The sequence below is a fragment of the Pinus tabuliformis genome, chromosome 7 (genome assembly GCF_031772625.1).
Source record: "Pinus tabuliformis cultivar Carrire ecotype Pingquan chromosome 7, CPIR1, whole genome shotgun sequence".
In the NCBI taxonomy this organism is placed as follows: Eukaryota; Viridiplantae; Streptophyta; class Pinopsida; order Pinales; family Pinaceae; genus Pinus; species Pinus tabuliformis.
Window position 1 is genome coordinate 1,093,171,271 of NC_142293.1, and position 23,224 is coordinate 1,093,194,494.

At 34.4% G+C, this 23,224-nt stretch overlaps 1 protein-coding gene across 1 annotated transcript in view; it reads left to right on the forward strand.

Moving 5' to 3' along the window:
- The first annotated feature begins 7,675 nt into the window (after positions 1-7,675).
- Positions 7,676-23,224, forward strand: part of LOC149251367 (protein CURVATURE THYLAKOID 1A, chloroplastic-like) — a 39,486-nt gene continuing 23,937 nt past the window's right edge. The window contains exon 1 of the mRNA XM_089459375.1: positions 7,676-7,981. Coding sequence (XP_089315501.1) covers positions 7,831-7,981 — 151 coding nt within the window. The 5' untranslated portion in view covers positions 7,676-7,830. The remainder of the gene's footprint in view (positions 7,982-23,224) is intronic.

The following is a 23,224-nucleotide window of genomic DNA, read 5'->3' on the forward strand; positions in this document are numbered from 1 at the left end:
GTACATACAGACAGAAGAAGTGAAGCTTCAAGGCTTCACCGATGCAGATTGGGTAGGGAGTCCGTCAGACCGAAAAATCACATCAGAAGGGATCTTCAGTATTGGGTCAGTGGCAATTTCTTGGTACAACAGGAAAAAGAGATTAGTTGCACTCAGTTTGGCAAAGGCAGAGTACATGGCTGCAAGTCAGGCAACATGTGAGGCCATATAGATTAGGAAGATCTTGGTCAGTTTGTTTGGTCAGCAGATGGATCCAATTGTGATTTACTTCGATAATCAAAGTTGTATCAAACTCTCTGAAAATCTAGTTTTTCATGATCGGTCCAAGCATATTGATATCTGATATCATCATCTCAAAGATTGTGTATTGAGGCAGATTATGTTGTTAGAGTACATTCCCATGGAGGGGGTACATGTAGCCATACCTCCAGGTGTGAGGTGGGGTGATGTGAAGTGCTAGCCCCAAGAGGGCTGAAATTGGGCAGGGTCCATTGAGAGGTTTTATCTCATGGATTGTACCTTGCTATAAGAGTCCAAAGTACATAGTAGCGGGAGGAATCAATGGGATTGATGCAATCAGAGATCAGAATGACAAAGGCTAGAGCAGTCAAATAGTGAAGAGTGTAGAGAGGGGTTGACAATAGTATAGAAAGGCAAAGTCAACATAAGTGTAGAGTTTTCAGGCGACAAAAGCAATAGTAGTTAGAGACTTTGATGACAGAGGCATCATACTGACTCAGGTTGGATTTTTTTTTTTTTTTTTTGGAGTTGTTGTAGCAACAACACTAGAGAGAAGTGTTGCATGCAGAACATTCCAAAGGTTAAAGATTGGGATCGAGTTGAATTTCTTTCTTGTTGAGAGGGAGTGTTGAAAATAGCAACAAGAAATGTTAAAAATAGAATCCATAAATTCCAATTTAAATTGTCCTTGAATTAAATTGTGAATTAAAATTGTAATTCTTTTCTCATAGAAACTTCTAATAGTTAACTAGGTTGAGTTGACCTAGTTATCCTAGGAATTTCGATTTGGAAGTCTATTTGAAGTCATGTAAGTGTGATCCCTAAGTTTTAGGGGTCCAAGATGAATTTATTTATGAGTTGTAATTAGATCAATCAGTTTACTGAGTTAAGTTTAGTTAAATTATTTCTAAATTGTTTTTGGAACTAATAGAGGACTAATGGTCAGTTGGTGCACTAATGCATCCACTAGTGTTACTCCAGTTAACTAAAGATTCTCTCATCAGAAACTCATGCATGTCAATTATGAGAAAGACCCAGTTGAGACTAGAGTGTAGGGACAGTGTACTATTAGTGATATTATTTACTAGAGTGTAAATATCATGCATGCATCAGAGATTGATCCTATGTTTGGATTGCGTAGTTTTGGAAGCATGAATTCCCTTTAAATATGGGTTATTCATCCTATTAATTACGCAAGAGAGTAGGGGATTGGAGAGCTACTGAATAGGATAAGGATTTAGCTTGAGCTAGCTTGTGAGCTGAGAGAGTTGAGCATACTTGTGCGGAATTGTTCTAGTGAGAACAAGCTTTGTATCTTCACTCATATTTATGATTATTGCTATACAGATAGTGGGGTTTTGAGCAGTGGCTTTCCCCAGATACATCTTGTGTTATGTGCCATTGATTTATCTTCTTCTTGTTCATATTGTTTTCATCGATCTATTGGCTTCTTCTGGTTGAAAGTAGAAGTAGATTCTTGTCCTGTGCTTTAGTAAATTGCATGAGCTTGTGAATCTACAGGAAATTCTACATATATATGTCTAGCCTTTTTTTTCTATTTGATGGATTCCACCCCCTTTGATTATTCCAGGTATAATTGCCATTGTTGGTAGGGGTATCGACCGGAGTGGATTCATTTACAAATTTTTTGAATATGTTGCAGTCTTCCTCCATCCTTATAAGCCCTCCTTTCTTCTCGAGGAGAGAGACGACGAGGTTAAAATTTCCCCCTACTATCTAGTGTTGCCCCTAAGTGATTTCTTTGAGGTCTCTTAGCTCCTCCATAAAATTTTGTTTAGTTATTGCATATGAGGGCCATAAATAGTCATTATAAGAAATTTTAGCCTAAAAGTGCCCATGAAATTTTCATGTCATAATATGTAAACAAATCAAAATACTCAAAATTTAAAAAGAGGTACATGTAAATATTTTGGAGGGAAAAGAATAAAAATTATTTTTTAATTGTATTTTTGGCTTATTTCCTTATAGGTTTATGCAAATTTCAAGTGTAGACACTTGTTGGATGTAGAACTTAATTCCACATCTAACAAGTACCGCTTATGCATACTTTTGAGAAGACCCACAATGATAAAAATTAAATATAAATTAAAAAACACATTGAACATACTTTTTAATGCATCTTCATTTATTACCAATGTGGGTCTTTCCAAAGTATGCATAATGGGTACTCGTTGGATTGGAATTTAATTTTGCATTCAATGAGCATCTATACTTGAAATTTGATTAAACCTATAAGGAGATAAGTTAAAAATACAATTAAAAAATTAGTTTTATTCTTTTCCCTCCAAAATTCATAACTCTTATTTTATTATTTTAACTATTATTTTATTATTTTTCCTTAGGAGGCCACCTGTAGGTTGAAATTTCCTCTAATGAGTAACATACCCCTCGATGTTTGTCCCAATAAGTTGAAAATGAGCAATTAGTGTGTGCCATGTAGCTGAACCGTTAGTCAGTCTAATGGCATATGTATTCCAGGCTAATAGGAGTCCTCCCAAAAATCCATGGGCATATGGGGCTAAAACTTCAAGATTGTGCCAATATCTTTTCAGAGTAGATATGGTTGCTTCACTGTTGCATTTAGTTTATTGCACCAAAAATATATTAGGATTTTTCTCTTGCTACTTGTATTAGAGGAGTATTTGCTTACTCTTTTGGTTAAGACCCCTAATATTCCAAGTTATGCACTTCATTGGAAATGATTGGAAGGAGAGAAGAAGCCCAGAATGGGCCTAGTTTGGCTAGTATTTATCAAATACGTGCCTACTTCATGCAATGATTGTAGATTTGTTTTCCTTCCTTTGTGCCTGGGTGATGCATGCATCATGAGAACACCTTGCGTGGAATTCATTTGTATTCCTTGTGAAGCCTTTAGCATGTGCTCAGTGGCATTGAGATCGATTTCTTGTTCAATGGCCCATCTGATGCGATTGATCTGATCCTCTAGAAGGGAAATGTGTGTTTTGTTATGCAGTGTGTGTGCTACTTCTTTAAGGGGACTTCTTGAAGCACCTGATCAATGATGTCAGTTGTTGGATCTTCCTCCAAGGCTATATTCTCCATTTGAATCTTTGACTCTTCATAGTGCTACTTAGGACCAACGATCGTAGGTTTCTTGTGGTTTTCCTAGGCCATTGGATCTATATTTTCCTCGATGTTATTCCTTATGGGATTGATTGTGCTTCCTAGAGATCTCCTTCTTTTGCTAAGGTTTCTAGAATGGTGAATGAGTTTTTATTTTCTACTTTCTTAGATTGCATTCTTGTTGGTGCTTTTTTTTTACCACTTGTTTTGTTGCGCTAGACTTTTGTGAACCCATAAGATTTCTTTGAATCTCCATCCTGAGTTGATTTGGGAGTGATGTTCAAGGGACATTCACTAAATAGATGTCCATGCTGTTGACATCTGCGACAATGGAATGGGATAATATCCATAATCGAAATTTTATATTGATCATTCTCGTGATCTGGTCGGATAGCTTCTAGGATTGCATTGGAAACATCCATGTAGACGCATATGCGAGCATATGTTGTATAACATCCCTGCTTGGTTGCTCCTGATATCTTGACGAAATAATTGATTGTATTACCTATTCCAGTGAGAATCTTCTAATCCTAGAATTCTTGAGGAAGTGAATATAGTCGGATCCACACTGACGCTCTACAAAAATCTTATTTTTTGGGTCAAATCTCTCGGTCCATAATTTTAGATGTAGACCTTTCGTTCCAAAGAAATATAGGCCATTCTCAAAGGTTTGATCCCTATTCTAGAAAATGAAAGATTGTGGTGAAAAATCCCTTGGATCAAAGTCGTAAATCAACTTGTCCTTTATGTTTCCACCAGTATTTGATCCATTTGACAATATCTTTCTCTCCGGGCCAGATACCATTGAATTTTCCTATGAGGTTGTGTTTTTTCGTGAACTAGATTCTACTACTGATTCTTTTGGATTGCACTCTGTAGCAAGGAATATCTTTCGTCTTTAGGATACATTTACTTCATTTCCAAGAAGATCTAGCTATTGCTCTGCTTTGTGAGGCATACGCAGGCTTTGCCTTTTTATGTTGATTTCAAGTTTTGCATTTGGTCTTGGGAAGGTATGTTTGAACTAGGTATTTGACTCCCAGTTCCTAGTAAAATTCCTTCCATAGTTGCTACCATTTTCACAAAGTTATTATGAGCTACTACCTTGAGATAGGAAGGGGGATCTGCCCACCCTTCCAATTCTTCCATATCTTATGCAATCAATTTTATAGGCAGAAAGGATCAATGAGAATTATGTGTAGATGAAACCCTAGATAGTTATTCAAATGACCAGCATTCGTGCTCAGAACCCAAGCTGTAGAAGCCCACAATTTTGTAATGATGATAATTGTAGTTATGTCCTTTTTACCATTTTACTTAAATTCATTAATTAAAAAAAAATATGATATGAACAAGTGTCATATTTTTTTCAATATGGTTCACAAACTACGAAGATTGTTGACTACTATGCCCACGCAATCTTTGTACTAGGTAAATCCACCTAAAGGGATCATTTCTTCCCAGCTCAACCATGAAGCCTAGCCCCGAGAGTGTCGAGAGAATTGAACTTGTAACCTGTCAATAATAAAGGTTCTTTAACGATGGTGACTCAACCAATTGAGTTAACCCTCAAGGTTATATGAACAAGTGTCATATGAAGTGAGTTATGGTTTTTTAGACATGTGATATTGATAAGCCATGGTATTAGCCCATGGTATTGTAGCAAAACCTATTTACAATTTAAAAATCTCCATATTAAAATAGGGATAAATCTTCATGGTTAAAAGTCTTTTTTCTTATATATTTTTTATAATTATTTTTCCCCAAGGAAAAATCATAATTTTATTAATGAAAACAAAATTACATGTTGTAGATGCTCACAGATCATTCAATCAAACCAATAAAGACTGGTGTTACAGAAATAAAAACATATAAAATAAACTACTTCAAAAGGAAGTAAACAAGTTACCCTTTTCTTCCTTTCTTGTTTTCTACCTTCCGCCATCCTCCTTTAGATGGACTGGTCATTACAAGTGCTAGATGGTTCTCTTCATTCATCCTTGGAATTTCCTTATTTGAATTCGAACTTTCAGAATCATGATGACGTTTGAAACCTCTCGTCTCCTTTTCTTTAGGGATCTTCTCCGGATACATTGTTGAGACTATGGGTTATGGTGCTTCATGATTGGCTCCCCCATTTTCTACGCTTTCTTATAGATTTTGGGTGCCTTCATTGTTGGGAGGACCTATTTCCTCATCATCTTCTTCGTCTTCAAATTGTTGCTCAGGAAATTGTCATCCCTTGGGTTTCTTTCCTGGTTTCTTTTTTCTGCTTGGCTCTTTCTTGGACGCAAGACATGTATTTTGTAGATGTCTTGTTTGTCAACATATTCGACATCTAAAAGTTGTGTTTTCAAAATCTAGAAACTGTGTCCAACACTGCTTGTTATGTGTCAAGAGAATATGATCTGGAAATCCTTTGTTGAGGTCCACCTCCACACAAATTTTGGTGAAAGTGTAGATTCGTTCTTCGGTTCTTTATGTATATGTATTTATGTATCACCCTATGAGATTCCCAATTCCTTCTAATACTTTATGGTGCCAGAAATGAAGGGGGAGATTATGCAATCTAACCCACACAGACATTCTTGATACCACCATTATATTGGCATAAAATTATGGGAATCATGGGCCCTCTTGTAATATATACTCTCGAGCCTCTGATGTTTCAAACTTTACTATGAAAAAACCCGTGGAGCATAGGGGTATCTCACAATTAATTGTCCAAGTTTAGAATATCCACTTGAATAGATCCACTAGTTTTGGCCAGAAATTGTTAAATTTGCATATGACTGCCTGGGATTCATATGTTGTGCATAGATCGTTTGTTTCAAATAGATCCACCGCCATTGCTGGAACTTGATTCGGCTGCTCCACAATATAGGGGTTGGATATATTGAGAGTCTGAGTTAATTTGTTTGAGGCAACAAACTCCCCTTTAAGGATGTCTTTGAAAGAAGTACTTCCATTTACTTGTCCTTTATTCGACTCTGATCCTTTGGGGAAACTGGATCGAGGCAATCCCCCCCTCAACCTCAGGTTGATAAAGATGGAAGAATTTTGATCAACTCCTTGGTGTGGGAGCAACATTTCATCTTGTAGGGATCTTCCTGCACATATGCATAGATCAGACTTTGCATCTCCATTGGAATATTTGTTCTTTTATAGATCTCTCATTTCAGGTCCGATACCAAGAAGTCCTTTCGAACCCCTATAAGAAGTGATATATCATCTGGAGTCTTTGTGAAAATTTGAAAGGAAGCCCTTCTTCCAACAATGTTGTAGGGTTATTTTTCTTATACCTCTCTATCATATATGGGAGTAGATAACGTGGATCTGCAATTTTTGAAGCTCCGACAAGCCTACTCATGTCTCGATCTAGGAAAATGAAGGGCGCAAACCATGTCGGAAAGAGATTGGTAACTCTTACCAAGAAGTTGCTTGAGAGTCATCATTCCCAAAACAGATATGCTAGTACATATACTTGTCTATGATCCCCATATCTATATAATTTGTATTAGATCTCCAGTTTCCAGCCCCGCATGATGTGAGAGATCCCAGTCGGTATTGAGAAGTGTTATTTCTGTGTCCCGAATAACGACAGTCAAGGTTATCAGCTTGCATGAGGCTGCGTCTTGTCGTATTATACCGACCGAAGCCGTCACTGCTCGACTTCTGTACATCTTCAGTGTAAGCTCTTGATCCAACCAGATCCCTCCCGTAAAATATCCAAAGGGTCCTCGTCCCTCTTTTGACATCTATTGAATCAAAGGTCCTCACTAAACCTCTCACACTGAAACCTTGAGGTAAGCAGACATACAATGGTTACACCTTCTACTTCGCTAGTAAATACGAGAACCTTAATGCTCAACTCAACCATCTTTCTCTTCTTCACCTCTAGAATTAATTTTTTTTATATAATTAATAATAATAATAATAATTTAAAATAAAATTATAATTTAATTATTTTTTTTTTAATTTTAATAATATTCTTACTTTTCATGCACCCTTATCAACCATTTTGTTACAAAATACAAGTCTGATGGCGAGGTGAAGTTAGAAGTGCGCGTACGGGCCATTTCTTTTCCTAAGTAATTTATAGTTGTAATTTTGGAAAATCCACGGTTAAAGAGGGGAGGGCAGTAACTTACCTAAAAATCAAGGAGTGTATCGGGCAGCAGAATGTTTAAATATGGATTTGATGGGACGATAGAATGGTGTAAAGATAGTGGCAGTGGCCAATCAAAAGCGAATCCGAATACACGTGTCAATCCTAAGAACGTTCACGCATATTACGATATCGTTTCTCAAGACACAGAGAGAGGGGGAGAAAATGTGGCTATGATTGCCTCTGCCAATGAACCAACCTATCTAATGTGGCTATGATTGCCTCTACCAATGAACTAACCTATCTTAATCTTAATTCGCTCCACTCAAACGCGGACGACCAAGGAGGTATTCACTCTCTTTCGTTTTTATCTCCCAATGGCAATGGCTGCGGCGGGTGGAATGACCGTGACCTGCCTCAGAGGGATATGCACAGCACAATCACCTCCCCAAGGGCTAGCAGCTCCATTAATGGCGCTGCACTTTGCTGGAAAACTTCCAGTTTCCAGGGTATCGGTTTTAAGAACTGGTTAGTATGCTTTTCTAATTTTGCGCCTCCTCGTTCAAATTATTTTCCATTTCCATTCAAATTTTTAATTTGAAATGCCTAAGAAACGTGTCATGAAATGTAATTTATATTTTAATGAATGATGTTCTAAAGGTTGAGTTTTCGAGACCACTCAATTGATGATTACTGTGTATGAAATGTAAGTTATATTTTAATGAATAATGTTCTAAAGGTTGAGTTTTCGAGAACACTCCATTGATGATTTATTAGGTAAATGATGAGATTTAAGTTATATTTTAATGAATAATGTTCTAAAGGTTGAGTTTTCGAGAACACTCCATTGATGATTTATTAGGTAAATGATGAGATTTAAGATTCAAATGCTAGGTCAAACAAACTGAATTTCTCAAAGGGAAATAAATATGTAGCCTCTGTTACCTCTGCCTTCCAGAATGCACAATTAACTCTGGGTTCACTGGAGTAACATCAGCTTTTATGGGTGGAGAATCTGAACTACTCCTGCAATCTGCAACTCAGCCCAATTACTAAATGTAGAAATTTCATTTTCTCAAATTGGAGAACCCGAACTACTTTTACAATTTGCAATTCACTACATTTAAAAATTTCATTTTCTCAAATCACAAACGGAACTTTAAAGGGATGGCTCCTTCAATATCCCTCGAAATATTCAGGGGGCTTTAAAGGATTGGCAGCTCCAAGATCCAAACGTTATTCTAGATATTTATACTTCTCTCCACTGCAGTTGAGAACCATTTCTTTGAGGGGATTTCTTTTTCAAGAATTATTTTACTATTTAATTTTTTTTTATTTGGTTGATTTGATTCACTAGGATTTAAACCTTAAATTTCTTGTTTTATATCATATTTTATAATACAGCGATCTTCAATTAAACTGTTTTATGAGCTATTTCACTATTTAAATTTAGGACAATATATAATTTTTTTCTGAAAATGTATATTTTTAATTTAAGTTAAAAAGTAAAGGTCTTCTTTAATGAGATTATAATTTTGTATTGTAAATTTCTTTCTAAAATCTTTAAAAAAATTAATTTTGAGAGAATGTTTCAATCATATTTTGATGACAAAAATAGATTCAGCACCATCAAAAACCCCTAAAACACATGCAATGAATATAACACTTTTAAAAAAACAAAACAAAACCATATAGTAAATACCAAAAAAATGTTTTAACAATCTCTGACCACTAAACATTCAATAAAATTTACCCTATAATCTTAATATTTATCCACAAAAGGTCTGCATTGAACTGTATGGCAATCCTTGCTTTTTGAAAAAAAAAACAACTATGCTCTTCATACTCTGGATAGAGTATCTGAGAATACTCGGTGCAACACGCAGAACTAAATTAACGACGTTTGCTTTTGCTTGCTTATCAATTCTTTCTCTATGACATGCTCTGTGTTTGCAGAGTGGAGGTCTCAATCGAATTGGTTAGGAGTTGATGCAGGTGTTTTTCAATTTTTATTGAAATGGTTAAACTTGTATTGAGTAAAAAAAAAATGGCGGACAGACTCGTTCGGCGGATAGTACAAAATTTAAAGACTTTGGAAGCTCATTGCAAGGGTTAAATAGTTTGATCATTGTCTTATGCTTTCACCGTCTATCGCTTTACTGTCAAGCAAACTTTGTTGCTTGCTAACAGTTGTCAGTAACAAGCAACAAAAATCATTACTTATATTTTAAACAGAGATTAAGCCCCGTCTCAGCCACTGGTTACAGATTCCATCTGTACCGTTGGATTCGAGTTTTCTGTGATGTTCTCCAGTAGTAAAGGTGGGGCCGAGTAACCGACACTAGAATGGTTCGTTGGGATACACGATGCCAATTAGGTGAGTAAGGCTATTAAGGGGATTCAATACTTTGATGGAGAAGATAAGTTATTTGTTATTTAAGTTGTTAAGGGTGTTAGTGAATTAAAAATGGCTATTAAGGGGATTCAATACTTCGATTTAGAAGATAAATTATTTGTTATTTAAGTTGTTAATGGTGTTAGTGAATTAAAAATATTGGTCCTTGACCCCACAACAAAACAATGAGCCACTCGGCAGCTACATCATACTTCAACTTTTTATCTATTACAATTAACTTTTTAGATGTGGTATATCTTAGTCAAGAATAATGATTGGCTTGGACACATGGATTTATGTGACATCTCTTTTTATCATCCATGGTTGATCAACGGGATATAATTTTTTATTATCTATTTATGAAATAAATGATGGTATTATTTATCAACGTCACAATTTTGTTATTAGAATCTTGTTTTTTTTTTTTCCAAGAATTCAATCATAGAAGTGTTTAAATCGTTTTTTATGATGGAAATGGATTCAACACCATCAAAAATTTTTAGGCCACCCAAAATCTTGAAGCTTAACAACTTTAACTCAGAATTCCAAAAAAAATTGCTGGATTTTGTTCAAAATCTTGTGAGAATTTCCACTATTTTCTAGGAAAAAATGTAGCCTCGTTAGACTACTCTATAAATGATTGGTGTGGAACCTGTACTATTGTAGACATTGTAAACGTTGATAGGTAGCGTTGTAGAGATTGGAAAGCATATAGATAAGTCATTGGTAAGTAGTGTTTTATATAAACAAAAGGTCATAATTTATCTGTTTTATGTTTTGGAAGGTTTTCCGGCATATTTTTTGGTGTAATTTGTCCAAAATCCTGTAAGGATTTCTTGGAATCACAAGTTTGAGTTGTAAACTCTCCACAATCCAAGTGTCCTTGGGGTTTCTCATGGTGTGGAATCTATATATGTAATTAAAACCCCATTTTAAAAAGCAAAGATTAAGATAACCCATTTTAAAAAACAATGATTAAGGTTTGGATTAAAAAAAAATCACTAAATTCCGGCCAAAATTCTAGGTCGTAGGGTGTTTAGACGGCAGCGGCTAACCAGCCTGCCATAGGGCATTAAATGCCCGGGGAGATGCAAGCTGGATAGCCCAATAACACGCGAATTCCCATTTCTTATTTAATGCCCAGTGTCCCCGCTCGCGTGTTATCGAGTTATCCAGCCTGCATCTCCCCAGGCATTTAATGCCATATGGCAGGTTGGTTAGCCGCTGCCGTGTTTAGACAATGCCTAAACAAACTTTGTGGGCCTACCAATGAATTATAACATCTCATGCAAGATCAAACTTGCATGTATGGATTACAAATTTATGTGTTGCAACCCTACACAAAACTTTGCATCTACATGTTTATGTTGTAGGGCTCGATCTCATATAGATTGTTGTGAGCTAGTAAAGTCTCCATAAATGTTACGTTGCGATTGCAATATTTGTGAAGCATAAAACCTCATTAACTTAAAACTATTGATTAAAGTTTTTAATGATATGAGCACAAAACCAATAATGCAAGAAACTCACACAAGAAATAATAAAGAAGCAAGTATGAAAAGAGGATTGTTGGAACTATATATATTGTATATTCATCTATATTATTAGAGTACAAAATTATGGAGAAAGTGATCAAAATTAATTAAGTGTCCAATAAAATTCAATAAGGGCTCCAATAAAACACAATAAGGTAGGTATATTTTTACTACCTTTCTTTATCATAATCTCCAATTCTAAGCCTCAAATGTCATTATGTATTCTAAGATGGAATCTTAATAACAATTCTTATTTGCGATAAACTTAAAGTATAAAGTTAAGATATTACCTCATGTATGTAGTATTACTAGTAAATTTTATAAAACGAAGATTATGATATAAGTGATAATATCAAGCACGATGGTTAAGCACTCAATAATTAATACAACATAGTGATCAACTTGGATGTGATCAAAGGTTACACATGAAAATTAAAAGGTGACATATATACAATCAATAATTAATACAACATAGTGATCAACTTGGATGCGATCAAAGATTCCACATAAAAATTAAAGGGTGACACAAATACAAAGTAATAACATCTTGATAGTTCCTACATTTATGCCATCTATCTAGAATGTGCCTTATCTCCATTATGAGTTTGATACCTTGTATTCAACCTAACCTTAAATGACTTAGTTGTGATTTGTAACAATCACCATAATCATAGGATTTTGTTTACTTTTAATTGCTTACATAAGTTCAAATATGTTGTAATTTGAACTCTATATAAAGGCACTCGTATATACTATGTAAAAGACGTAGTTCCATTTCATATTCAATTCTACTTTGCAAGATACAAAAATTATGTTTCTTGTGTGTTATCATTGTTCCTATAACTTGTTAGTAGTTTACATCCCACATTTGTGAGAGGCAAGGTCCACTCGAAAAGGTATGGGGCTACATGTACAATAGTTAGATCTATATAGGCACATATCTTTTTAATTGTGGACTTAAAAATGTATAACAGTGAATTGCTTTAGTTTCTAATTACAAACACATAATAATAATAATAATAATAATCTGAATTTTGTGTTGGATTTATAAATTGAACTAATATATTAGGACACGCAACATATGAAGTGTAACCATGCCCTAAATCACCATTTATAAGTTGCACATTAAGGAACGGGGTAGTATATATGCCTTCGTAGACTTAGCAGTCAAATCATTGCGCGGAAGTGAGTCCCTTGTTTCACAAACAAGAGAGTCTCATACATCAATGCGCAAAAGTGAATCCCTTATTCCACAAACAAAAGAATCTCATACATCAATTTGGTGTTTGACTTGACCATAACCTTAAAATAAAATAATAATAATAATAATACAATATTTATATTTATATTTATTTTGTTAAATTAAAAACGTTAAAAAATAAAAATTCAAATATAAAATAATCTTATCAGGTATAAAATAGTCTTATCCTTGTAAGTCTTATCCTTGTAAATCACTTTAATTGAATGTAAAAACTCCCGAAACCCTTTAACAATTCATTTCAAGATAATAATAAAATTGATCCGTGTCTAAATTCAACCGTCTATAATTACATAACTATGCCCCAATATATAGACATTCTCTCTAATGAAATAACCAAATGAATCTATATATATATATATAACTATGCCCCAATATATAGACATTCTCTCTAATGAAATAACTAAATGAATTTCTATATATAATATGTACACAAACTTAGCTTTGCATATACACAAAATCAACCTATTATAAACACTCACACTCTGTCTTAAAATTCTCAAAAACGATCTTATTCCATCCTCTAACACAAGCTTCAATCCACTCCAGTTGATTTGATTATATAAAATCTTTCACGAGTTGTACAAACTTTTTTGCATGTGAAATTAGCTCCATGTGTAATTCTCTCTATATGTAGACTCTCAACACTTAGAACACTGAACACGTAAGGTTATATTTTATTTGCTGCCCCTTTTATTAAGGTGTCTTATACCAATATGTTAGTTTTAATCACTATAGTTCTCATAAGTTCATACTCTATGAAACATTTTATATTATTTCCTTCCTTAGTTTGCAAAATAGGTTATCACTATACTTTAATAAATGATAGAATATTTTATAAGTGATTTATATTAGTTATATTACTTTGCTATATGGCTTTAATGTAAAACTTTAATGTGTAGGTTGTTATATTACTTTACATTTTAATGTTTGTTTATGATTTTTAATTAGTTTATTTTATAGAGTAATCCTTAAAAATCAATGTTTATGATTTAGATAGTAGTAGGGTTTAAATATTAAGTTTAGATTAATAAAATAAAAATTAAATAATAATAATAATAATTTATAGTAATTTTAAATATATTTAATGTTTAGATAGTAGTAGGGTTTAAATATTAAGTTTAGATTATTAAAATTAAAGTAATAATAATAATAATAATAATAATAAAATCATATTAATTTTAAATATATTTAATAAAAAAATTAATTGGTTGTTGAAATATTTAAGTTAAAATTAGTTTTTTATTTTGTATATATATTATCTATGTTTTATAAATTTAAATGAATTATGGTTTGACAATTAAATGGTTAGGTGAATTTTTAATTTAGTCATCTTTGAGTTGTAATTGAAATTGTTGTCATTTTTATGTTGTTGCTAGCGAGATAACAGGAGTAACCACTTTAATTTGTAAAAATCCTATTATAAGTAAATTTTGGATCGTCATATGCTTTATTATTTTAGAATGAGACTGTTTGTGGACTGTTTGTAGCTTCATGGTGGTTATGTTAGGATCCCACTCCCATATCCAAAGAGCTTGTTTCGTTAAAGTTTGATTTATTTTGATGTAGTAATTTTTCTTGGTCTTTCATAAAAAAATATCACCATAGATGAATAGACCTCGAGACACTAGGGGATGATTTCGTAAGATAATAAGAACTCATCAATCTATTAATCGTTTGGTAGGAATTTTAAGTTTCTCATGACTTACCTCTAGGAGTGAACACAAATCTCTTAATGAGGAAGTTGCATTGAATGTGATTGATGGGAAATCCATTGATGCTACTCTAAGTCCCCTAGTTACTGGTCCCACCTTGGGAACCCAAGATTATTCAAAAGTATCAAAATATGAGACTCTAACTCGTTTTCCAAACATTAAGACTTCTTCATCTAATACACTCTCTTTTGAGGAATCAAAATCACTTAAGCTTATATTAGTTTGGGGATATCCTCTTTACAACATGGAGGAGGGAGAAGGTAAAAACATAGTTAATCAATCCACAAAATCGATCACATTTGAATTTCCTATCCAAGAACCAGATGGGGCAATCAAAATGAAAATATTTCACCCTTTGTTTTGCCTAACTTTAATGGTTTGATTAATGAGGACCCTGATACATTTCTTTTTTAATATGATGTTCTTTCTAGGAGTTATGTTTACTCCTTTGATGCCCAAAAACTTAAATTGTTTCCTTCCACCCTCAAATATGCAACTATCTACTAGTTTATGGTATTTGGTGCGAATTACATCTATACCTAGGAGGAAATGAAACATGTTTTTTTGAATCAGAATCAAGACCACTGTAAGTGAGGGATTGATGAGAGGATATCTTCAAGCTAACCCAAAAGGAAGATGAGAGTATGGAATGTTATGTAGAAAGGTTTCAATTCAATGTTCAAAGATCCAGGGAACACGAATTACCCCTTGAAACACTGTGTACCATACTTAGAGGAATATGCAATGAATACTTATATGTGCTCAATCTAATGGGAACAGGGGACAATTCTTAGATTTCATATGAAAAAAATTTGTGACTTATGTAGAATATATTCCCAAGGGAGTGCCAAACATGGTAAAGGTCTCTAATACAACACATAACTTGCTAGTAAAGCTGCATTTATTGGTGTTAATAGGGTATATACGAAACGTGTAGACAATTTCAAAACTAATATCCTTAATTCCCTTAGTTCACATATGGATACCATGAAGATTAAAGAAAATCAAGCAAAAGACATGCCAACTTTGTCCATTTTTTGTTTAAAATCTAGGAAAAAGCATCCATTATAGGAACTCCCATTAAATAACATATAAACTTGCGCCATTTGCAAACAAAACCATTGTACTAGTAGTTTCTCTTCCTTACCCGAAATCAAAATAGTTTTTGAAGGCAACAGTGAGGAAATGAAGCAACTCTATTTTGTTGCACAGAAACGACCATGGAATCCAATTGTGACACAAGTACCTTCTCCACAAAAAATCACTTATTACAACTTTCTTTATCCCTTTGTACCATTTGCTTCTCAAATTTGGTACCCACCTATGTTGTGGAAACAATGGCCTCCTTAGGTTCAAAATCCACCTTGGTAACAAGGTTGGTAGGGAACCTTTCCTTATGGACACATTCCATAGATATTCCAACAAAAACCACATTTTCAACCACCACCACAACAACAATTACAGTTAGCAACCAACCAACCAACTCAAAGGCCTCCACAATTTCCTTCCCAAATTGTACCTAACCCAAAAAAATGAAGTACCTTAGCCCACTTACAATGTTGAGATACTTGATTTTCCCATATTTCCAACATATGTTGTTTCCCCTATTGGTTGTTAAGATATACAACTAAGATCAAGGAAAACACTACATTCCAATACAAATTATCCAATTATTGATAAACATATTAATAGGAGAATTCCAAACAAAATGATTAAAATGAGGAAAGATCTTTGGACACATTGGTCCTTTTCAAACAACAACTAACCCCTTCCACTCCTCCCTATATTGAAAGGTTAAGTGTGTTCTAGCCACAAACACCTTCAAAAATTAACTTTCTAGGAGAATTGAAAAAACTTTATGTCAAAATTCCCTTCATTCAAGCCATTAAAGAAGTCCTAGTATATACAAAAGCTTTTAGGGAAATGTGTTTGAAGAAGCTTGGAAAGAGAAAGAAGGATCCACCCACTATCCATGCCAGAAGAAAATTGGTTGATTTTATGTTAGATAGGACTTCCATGACCAAATATGTAGATCTCGAAAGTCATGTCGTCGATGTACAAATTAATAATATATCTATTTTGAACTCACTAATTGATTTAGGTGTTGTTATCAATATCATGACTGAATAAACCATGAACAAAATTCAGATAGATAACATATGACCACTCCAACAGTCCTACAATTAGCTAATATGTCTATTGTTGAACTCAAAGGAATATTGAAAGATGTCATACTCTCTATCGATTCATGGAATATCTAGCTGATTTTATTGCCTTACAACCAAAATCTAACTTAGGTGGGTATCCATTTATTTTAGGATGACCTTGGTTGGCCATTGTTGATGCATATATCGAATGTGGATCTTGTAACACGAACATTACCCATGGTGATTCTACAAAGTAGCTAACCTTGTATACACCAACCAAGCCTTCCATAGACATAGAAAATCCTTCTTGGATTCAAGAGAATTATGGGGAAATTATTCAGCTAGTCCTTACTCTTGATGAAGCCTTGAATTTTAAAGAATATATTGAATATGATTTGATTCGTAACTTTATTACACATTTTTACTCATCTCCGCAAATCTGATCTATTTACCTTATGAACATATTTTAGGAGAATCTTTTAATGAAGTCCGTACTACCACAAATTCTATATAACCATCAGAAACTTTAACTTCAGTTGTTGATGTTGCTCTAGAAATGAAAAGCATACCAATTGAAATAAGTCCCAATAAAACCTTGAATATCTATCCCAACCTTGGAGTCTCACAATATGATTATTTATTTCTACTATTGCAAAAACACAATAGTGCTTTTGCACGGGAATATACTAATATGCAAGGAATCCACCCAATCCATGTACCCATCATATCTACATTAAGGAGGATTTGAAACCTATAAGGTAGCCCAATAGGCGAATGAACCCCACTCTTAAAGAAATAATCAAAGAGGAATTGCAAAAGTTAATGTCAAATTCATTTACCTAATCTTAGATGGAAAATGGGTTTCTCCATTGCTGAATGTTCCAAAGAAGAATGGAAAATGGATATTTTGATAGTATGCATTGATTATCGAGAATTAAATAAAGCAACTCTGAAGGATTACTTTCCTCTACCATTTATTGATCAAGTATAGGACACCCTGGAAGGTAAGAACATTTTTTCTTTTCTTATCATATTTAGCAAATACAATAAAATCCTACTTGCCCCTGAGGATCAAGAAAATACTATTGTTACCTATCCATGGAGGACATATGGCTATCAAGTATTACCCTTTAGGCTTTACAATGCTCCAGCCATTTTTCAAAGGGCAGTCCTTGGATTTTTTCTCACTTGATTGATGATTATGATGAGATATATATGGACAATTTCACTGTGTATGGAAACACATTTAACAAAGCCTTGAATAAGATAGAAAAAATCGTTTTCTAATGCAAAGAAACTCACCTATCCCTTGGTCACGAAAAGTTTCGTGTGCTACTTACAGAAGGAATTGTCTTGAGCCGCCATATATCTTCCTTGGGCATCAAGGTTGATCTAGCAAAAATAGAAGTGATTTCAAAACTTTCAGTTCCAACCACATAAAGAGAAGTCCAAAGCTTATTGGTTCATGTTGGATATTATCAATGATTTATAATAAAAACTACCAAGGTTGTTTCTCCACTATTCTCTTTGCTAACAAATGATACAAAATTTTGCTGGAATAAATCTTGCTAGGTTGTCTTTGTGTTTGTATGTTGCACCAATATTACAAGGAAAAGACTGGTCTCTCCCCTTTCATATCTCAACAATGTGTTCGATACAATAATAGAAGTAGGTCTTGGACAACATGAAGATGAAAAGTCATATGTCATTTACTATGTTAGTATGAATCTTAACCCAACATAACTCAATTATATGGTAACTAAAAGGGAATTTGTTGTTGTTTTTTTTTATATGTGGTTCACGTCACCAGAGATCAATGACTCGATACATCCACAAAATATTGTTCCAGGCATATCCACTCGAAGGGATCACTTCATGTTGGCTCAAACACAGAGCCTAACCTCGAAGGTGTCAATATAATTGAACCTGTGACCTCTCAATAGCATAGGTTCTTGAAAACAAGGACTTGATCGATTGAGCTAACCCTCGAGGCTAAGAGAATTTCTTATTGTTGTCCATGTTATCAATAGATTCTAGCATTAGATTATTGGTTATCATGTTTTTATACATATTTACCATGTTGTTGTTCATTATTTAATGAATACATTAGTCACAAATAGAAGGGTGACCAAATGGTTTCTCTTATTCTAGGAATTTTATATCACAATTTGTGATAAACTAGGCAAGCATAGTGTTGTAGATGATTTTTTTCTCATAAATAACTAATGAACGAGATAACAATCTCGTGTAGGATATGTTTCCTGATGAACATTTGTTTGTTTTATCTATTAACGCCCCATGGTTTACAAATATCACTAAGTTGTAGGAAAACTTCTACAACACCTCTCACCAAGGGAAAGACAAAAGGTGATCAGAAAAAGTGCCATGTACTCATGGATCGATAGGCACATCTTTTGCACAAGGCTAGATCATGTTATTCAATTTTGTGTTTAGGAAGATAGATCAATTGATATTTTAAAATCCTTCCTTGACAATCCATGTGGAGGACACTTTGTTGATAAATGAATTATAACAAAATAATACACTTAGCATACAACTAACCCACCATCTTTTAAGATTCCAAGAAGTATGTTAGAAGTCGTGATATTTGTTAATGGATGGGAAAATAGGTTTAGTTAAATGAAATTCCATTTCAATCTCAATTTTTTATTGATCCATTTGAAAAGTGGAGCCTTGATTTTGTGGACCTATTACCCACCAAAAGTGAGTAACCCATAGCAGAATTTTTTTCTCCACACTTGATAGCCAGCCAACCAACATCCCTATGATGGTATTTAGATAACATTATGATAGATTTCTCCACCTTTTGCTCCAGTTAGTGCTCTAACCCACTTGGAATTCTTCTTGAAGGAAAATGGGCCATCTATTAGAAGGTACTCTAACTATTTTAGCAATCATCTGCTTTCATTTAATGTTATGGGAATATAGATATGGATCACGAAGAAACTAGATGATTGCTCGATCTTGATTGCATCCTTTTTCCCACACTTCACCGAGGAGGTTAGTCATTGACTCTAGTCCAGTGGGACCTCCTCTAAGTTCTTAGATTTTAGGAAGGAAAATATTAGGGTGGAACTAATTGATATAGTGTGTCTAGGGTAAGGCATACTTACTACATTCCTTCTCCCTTGATTATCCATATCCATTCTTTGAGTTGATCATCATTATTCATTGGGATTGGCACCCAATATCCATATCCTTCAGTTAGGGCTCATAAATTTGGCCCCAAAGGTTGATGTAGTTGAAAGAACAATTAAAGAAAAAAAACCACAATGGAAAGGAAATGTAACATGCAAAAAGTTGGTTGGGACTTATTTAGCATGTTGGGAAAAGCCTAGTATGAGCTCTAACACCCTCATTAGCTATCACCCAGTTCCTCATGCATTTAATGCTTCATCTAAAGGAAAGGAACTCTTGAATGTCTTAGCCCCAATGAGGGAGAAATTGGTACACCTTAAAGGGGTATTGGAAAATCATAAAGCAATTTTGGGCTTTGTTATGCACCAAAAGTGGGTAAATCTTAGGAGGAATTTTTTCTCCTCATTTAACAACCAACCAACCAAAAACCATAGAATGGTCAATACATAGGATTATGCTAGAATTATCCACCCATTGCTCTGTTTGAATCTCTCTCCCATCTTACATGCTTCTTGAAGGAAAGTAGTCATCTTTTGGTAAGTACTCTAACCATTCTTGAAATCACATGCTTTCATTTAATGTCATTGGCATATTGATATGGATCGTAGGGAAAATAAATGATTGATTGATCTCGATTGAATCCTCGTTCCCGCAATTCATTTGGTAGGTCAGTCTTTGGCTCTATTCTAGTGGGACCTCCTCTAAGACCTTAGTGTTTAGGAAGGGCACTACTGGGGAGGCATTGATTGATATTGCATGTCCAAGATAATTCATACTTACCATTTTCCATTTATCCCTATTATCCATCTACATTCTTCAGGTTGGTAGTCATTGGTAATTAGGATTGACACCCCATGTCCACATCCTTGAGTCAAGGCCTAATAATTTAGCTTAAGAGGTTGATGTAGATAAAATAATGTTAAAAGCATATAAAGCCACAATGAAAGAAAATGTAAAATGAAAATGATGGATGGGACTATGATTAGCGCGTGGGAAAATCCTAGCATGAGTTACAATCCCCTCGTTAGCCATCACTTAATTCCTCAAGCATCCATTGCTTCATCTAAATAAAAACCCTTGAATGTCCTAACCCTGATGAGTGAGAAACTGCTACATCTTAAGTGGGTATTGAAAAGGTATAAAGTGAGCTTAGGCTCTTAAGTTATGCACCGAATAAAGACAAATCATTAAAGTAGAAGGCATACCAGAGGGGTGGTAAAAGTAGGTCGAGGAAAGGGATAACTCATGTCATCATGATTTCTCCCTCATTACATCATTGCACTTAGGATGTTAGTCCCCCACTAGCTAGTCTCATGGCTATGGAACCTTTCCTAAAATCTATCCACTCAACAACCACCATTATCACACATACCAATGAATTGATGGGTTAACTTGGGACATGTCACTCCCCTTGGGGGTTGGAAGCACCAAATAAGGTTGTTGGCCTAATCACCCATAACATAAGTGAGCTAACTTGTTTACAGATCCTCATCTAGTTATACATTTTAAGGTTAGTATTGTGTGAAGTATTTTTGTGCCATTAACATTAGATATCATTCACTATGATGCTTTAATGGTTTGATGTCACTAATGAAGTTGATATCACTTGATATTGAGAGGTTTTGTTCAGGTGGTGTCACACATGCAGCATAGATCCCTTGAGGGATAGCTCCATTCCACTTCAACACCTTCCAGGGGGTTCTTTACCCTATTTTGAGAGCAGTCATGACCTTTGTGGCCCCAACTTTGCCCCTTTAGAGATGGGTGTTGGGCCTTGAACATATTCCACATTATAATACACCTCTTTATGATCCTCATTGAGCTTAAAATATTAGACGTTTGACTATTTGATGATGTGCCCAAGTGGATTCAAGAGGGCCAAGGTTAGCCTTGATCCTATTTGATGAAAGATACCTTGTTCCAGAGCCCAAATGTGGATGATTATCACTGAGATGACTTGGGAGGGCTAGCACATCCCTCTTTGATATTAATGATTTCCATTAAAGGTGCCACAAAACTCCCACATACATGAAAAGGGTGACACAAGGCCTCTTTTGGATGATGTCATTATGGAGGAGGCACCTTTTGGAGATGTACACATGCACTTTGGGATTTTCTTAGAGTGAGGAACACTCTTAGACCCTCATCTCATTTACTTGATGCATTATTGCCTACTTTGGAGGATGGTCATGGTGGAGACCATCTTTCTTCCACATGTATGGGTTATTTTTTCCATTTTATTATGTTTTAGAGATATTTCAAGATCGGCTTGTGACCTTTGACCTAGTTGAATGCTTAAGTAAACTTTTTAGGGGTTTTGCTTCTAAATTAGTGAAATATGGCTTGGTTACCCTCATATAAATAAAAGGGGATCCTTATTCACTTATGGATCATCATTCATCATCATACTTCTCTCTCTTTGGAAGTATACATTAGTTTTTGCCTCATTCTACTTGGATGTGATGTAATTCTATGGTGTGAATTGCTCTTGTAGAAAGATTTTGTTTGAGGATTGTTTCTTGGGACTAAATGAAGAGATTGTTGTGGAAATTTTGTAAGTTTATTACTTATCTTCTATTTGTTGCATGTTATCTTTGTAAATTAGGATTTCCACATGTGTCATGGTTAAAATTGTTATATTTATCTAGAAATATTGATTCCTTGTGCCATGTGAAATTGTTTCCCTTGAATCCTTCAAGAGAACACTGAGTTGTGCATCTCTTAAATTTAAAATCTCCTCATTAAGGAAGCTACTAGGACTTTTAAGAAGAGGCTTTAACCCTCTCACCCTCTTCATCAAGGCCATCTCCATTGAATTTTCCCTAGGTAACTCCATTGCCTATTTAGAGCAAGGCACTAGTCTAGGTGGTGGTGGTCAATCTATATACTTCAACTATTTTCTCTTTCTCTCTAAAATTCTTGATATTTAGGGTTAGAGTTATGGTTTCTTTGAAATATTGCTAAAAAGTAATTTTGCTTGATGTATCACTGCCATTTTAGTAGGAATTGCATTAAATTGACTAAAAGAAAAATCTAGCATTTATTGCATTATAAAACCCTTATTCTAGGGCCAATGTCATCATTATATTGTTGTTTTATGAATGATTCAACCATAAAAACTTAATTACAAACCCTATACCTTGCATATCTAATTGATAGTCTTGATCCTTTATTGATTTATCATTGTAAGACTATTTCTTCCAGTTGCTATATGACATCACATGCTATATTGTTGAAAATCGATAAAACCCTTACTTATAGCATCTCTCTTATTGGTCTAAGGGTAGAGTACTTGAACTTTGATAGGGAATATCTTAGCCCTCCTAGCTTTGTTAGTACCCTACCTTAATAATTAGACTTATCCATCACGTTGAACCCTTCTTATTGAATATCCTTTAGATGATTTGTATATAGGGAAGCCTCCCTTATGGTTTACACACCACTAAATAGCTAGAGAAAGGTCGATAAAGTGACAATAGTGGTTGATTTGTTGTTGTCACGAGGTTTGGATCTACCTACTAAGGTTTTTCACTAGGCTTGCTAAATTTTACAATAACATTTT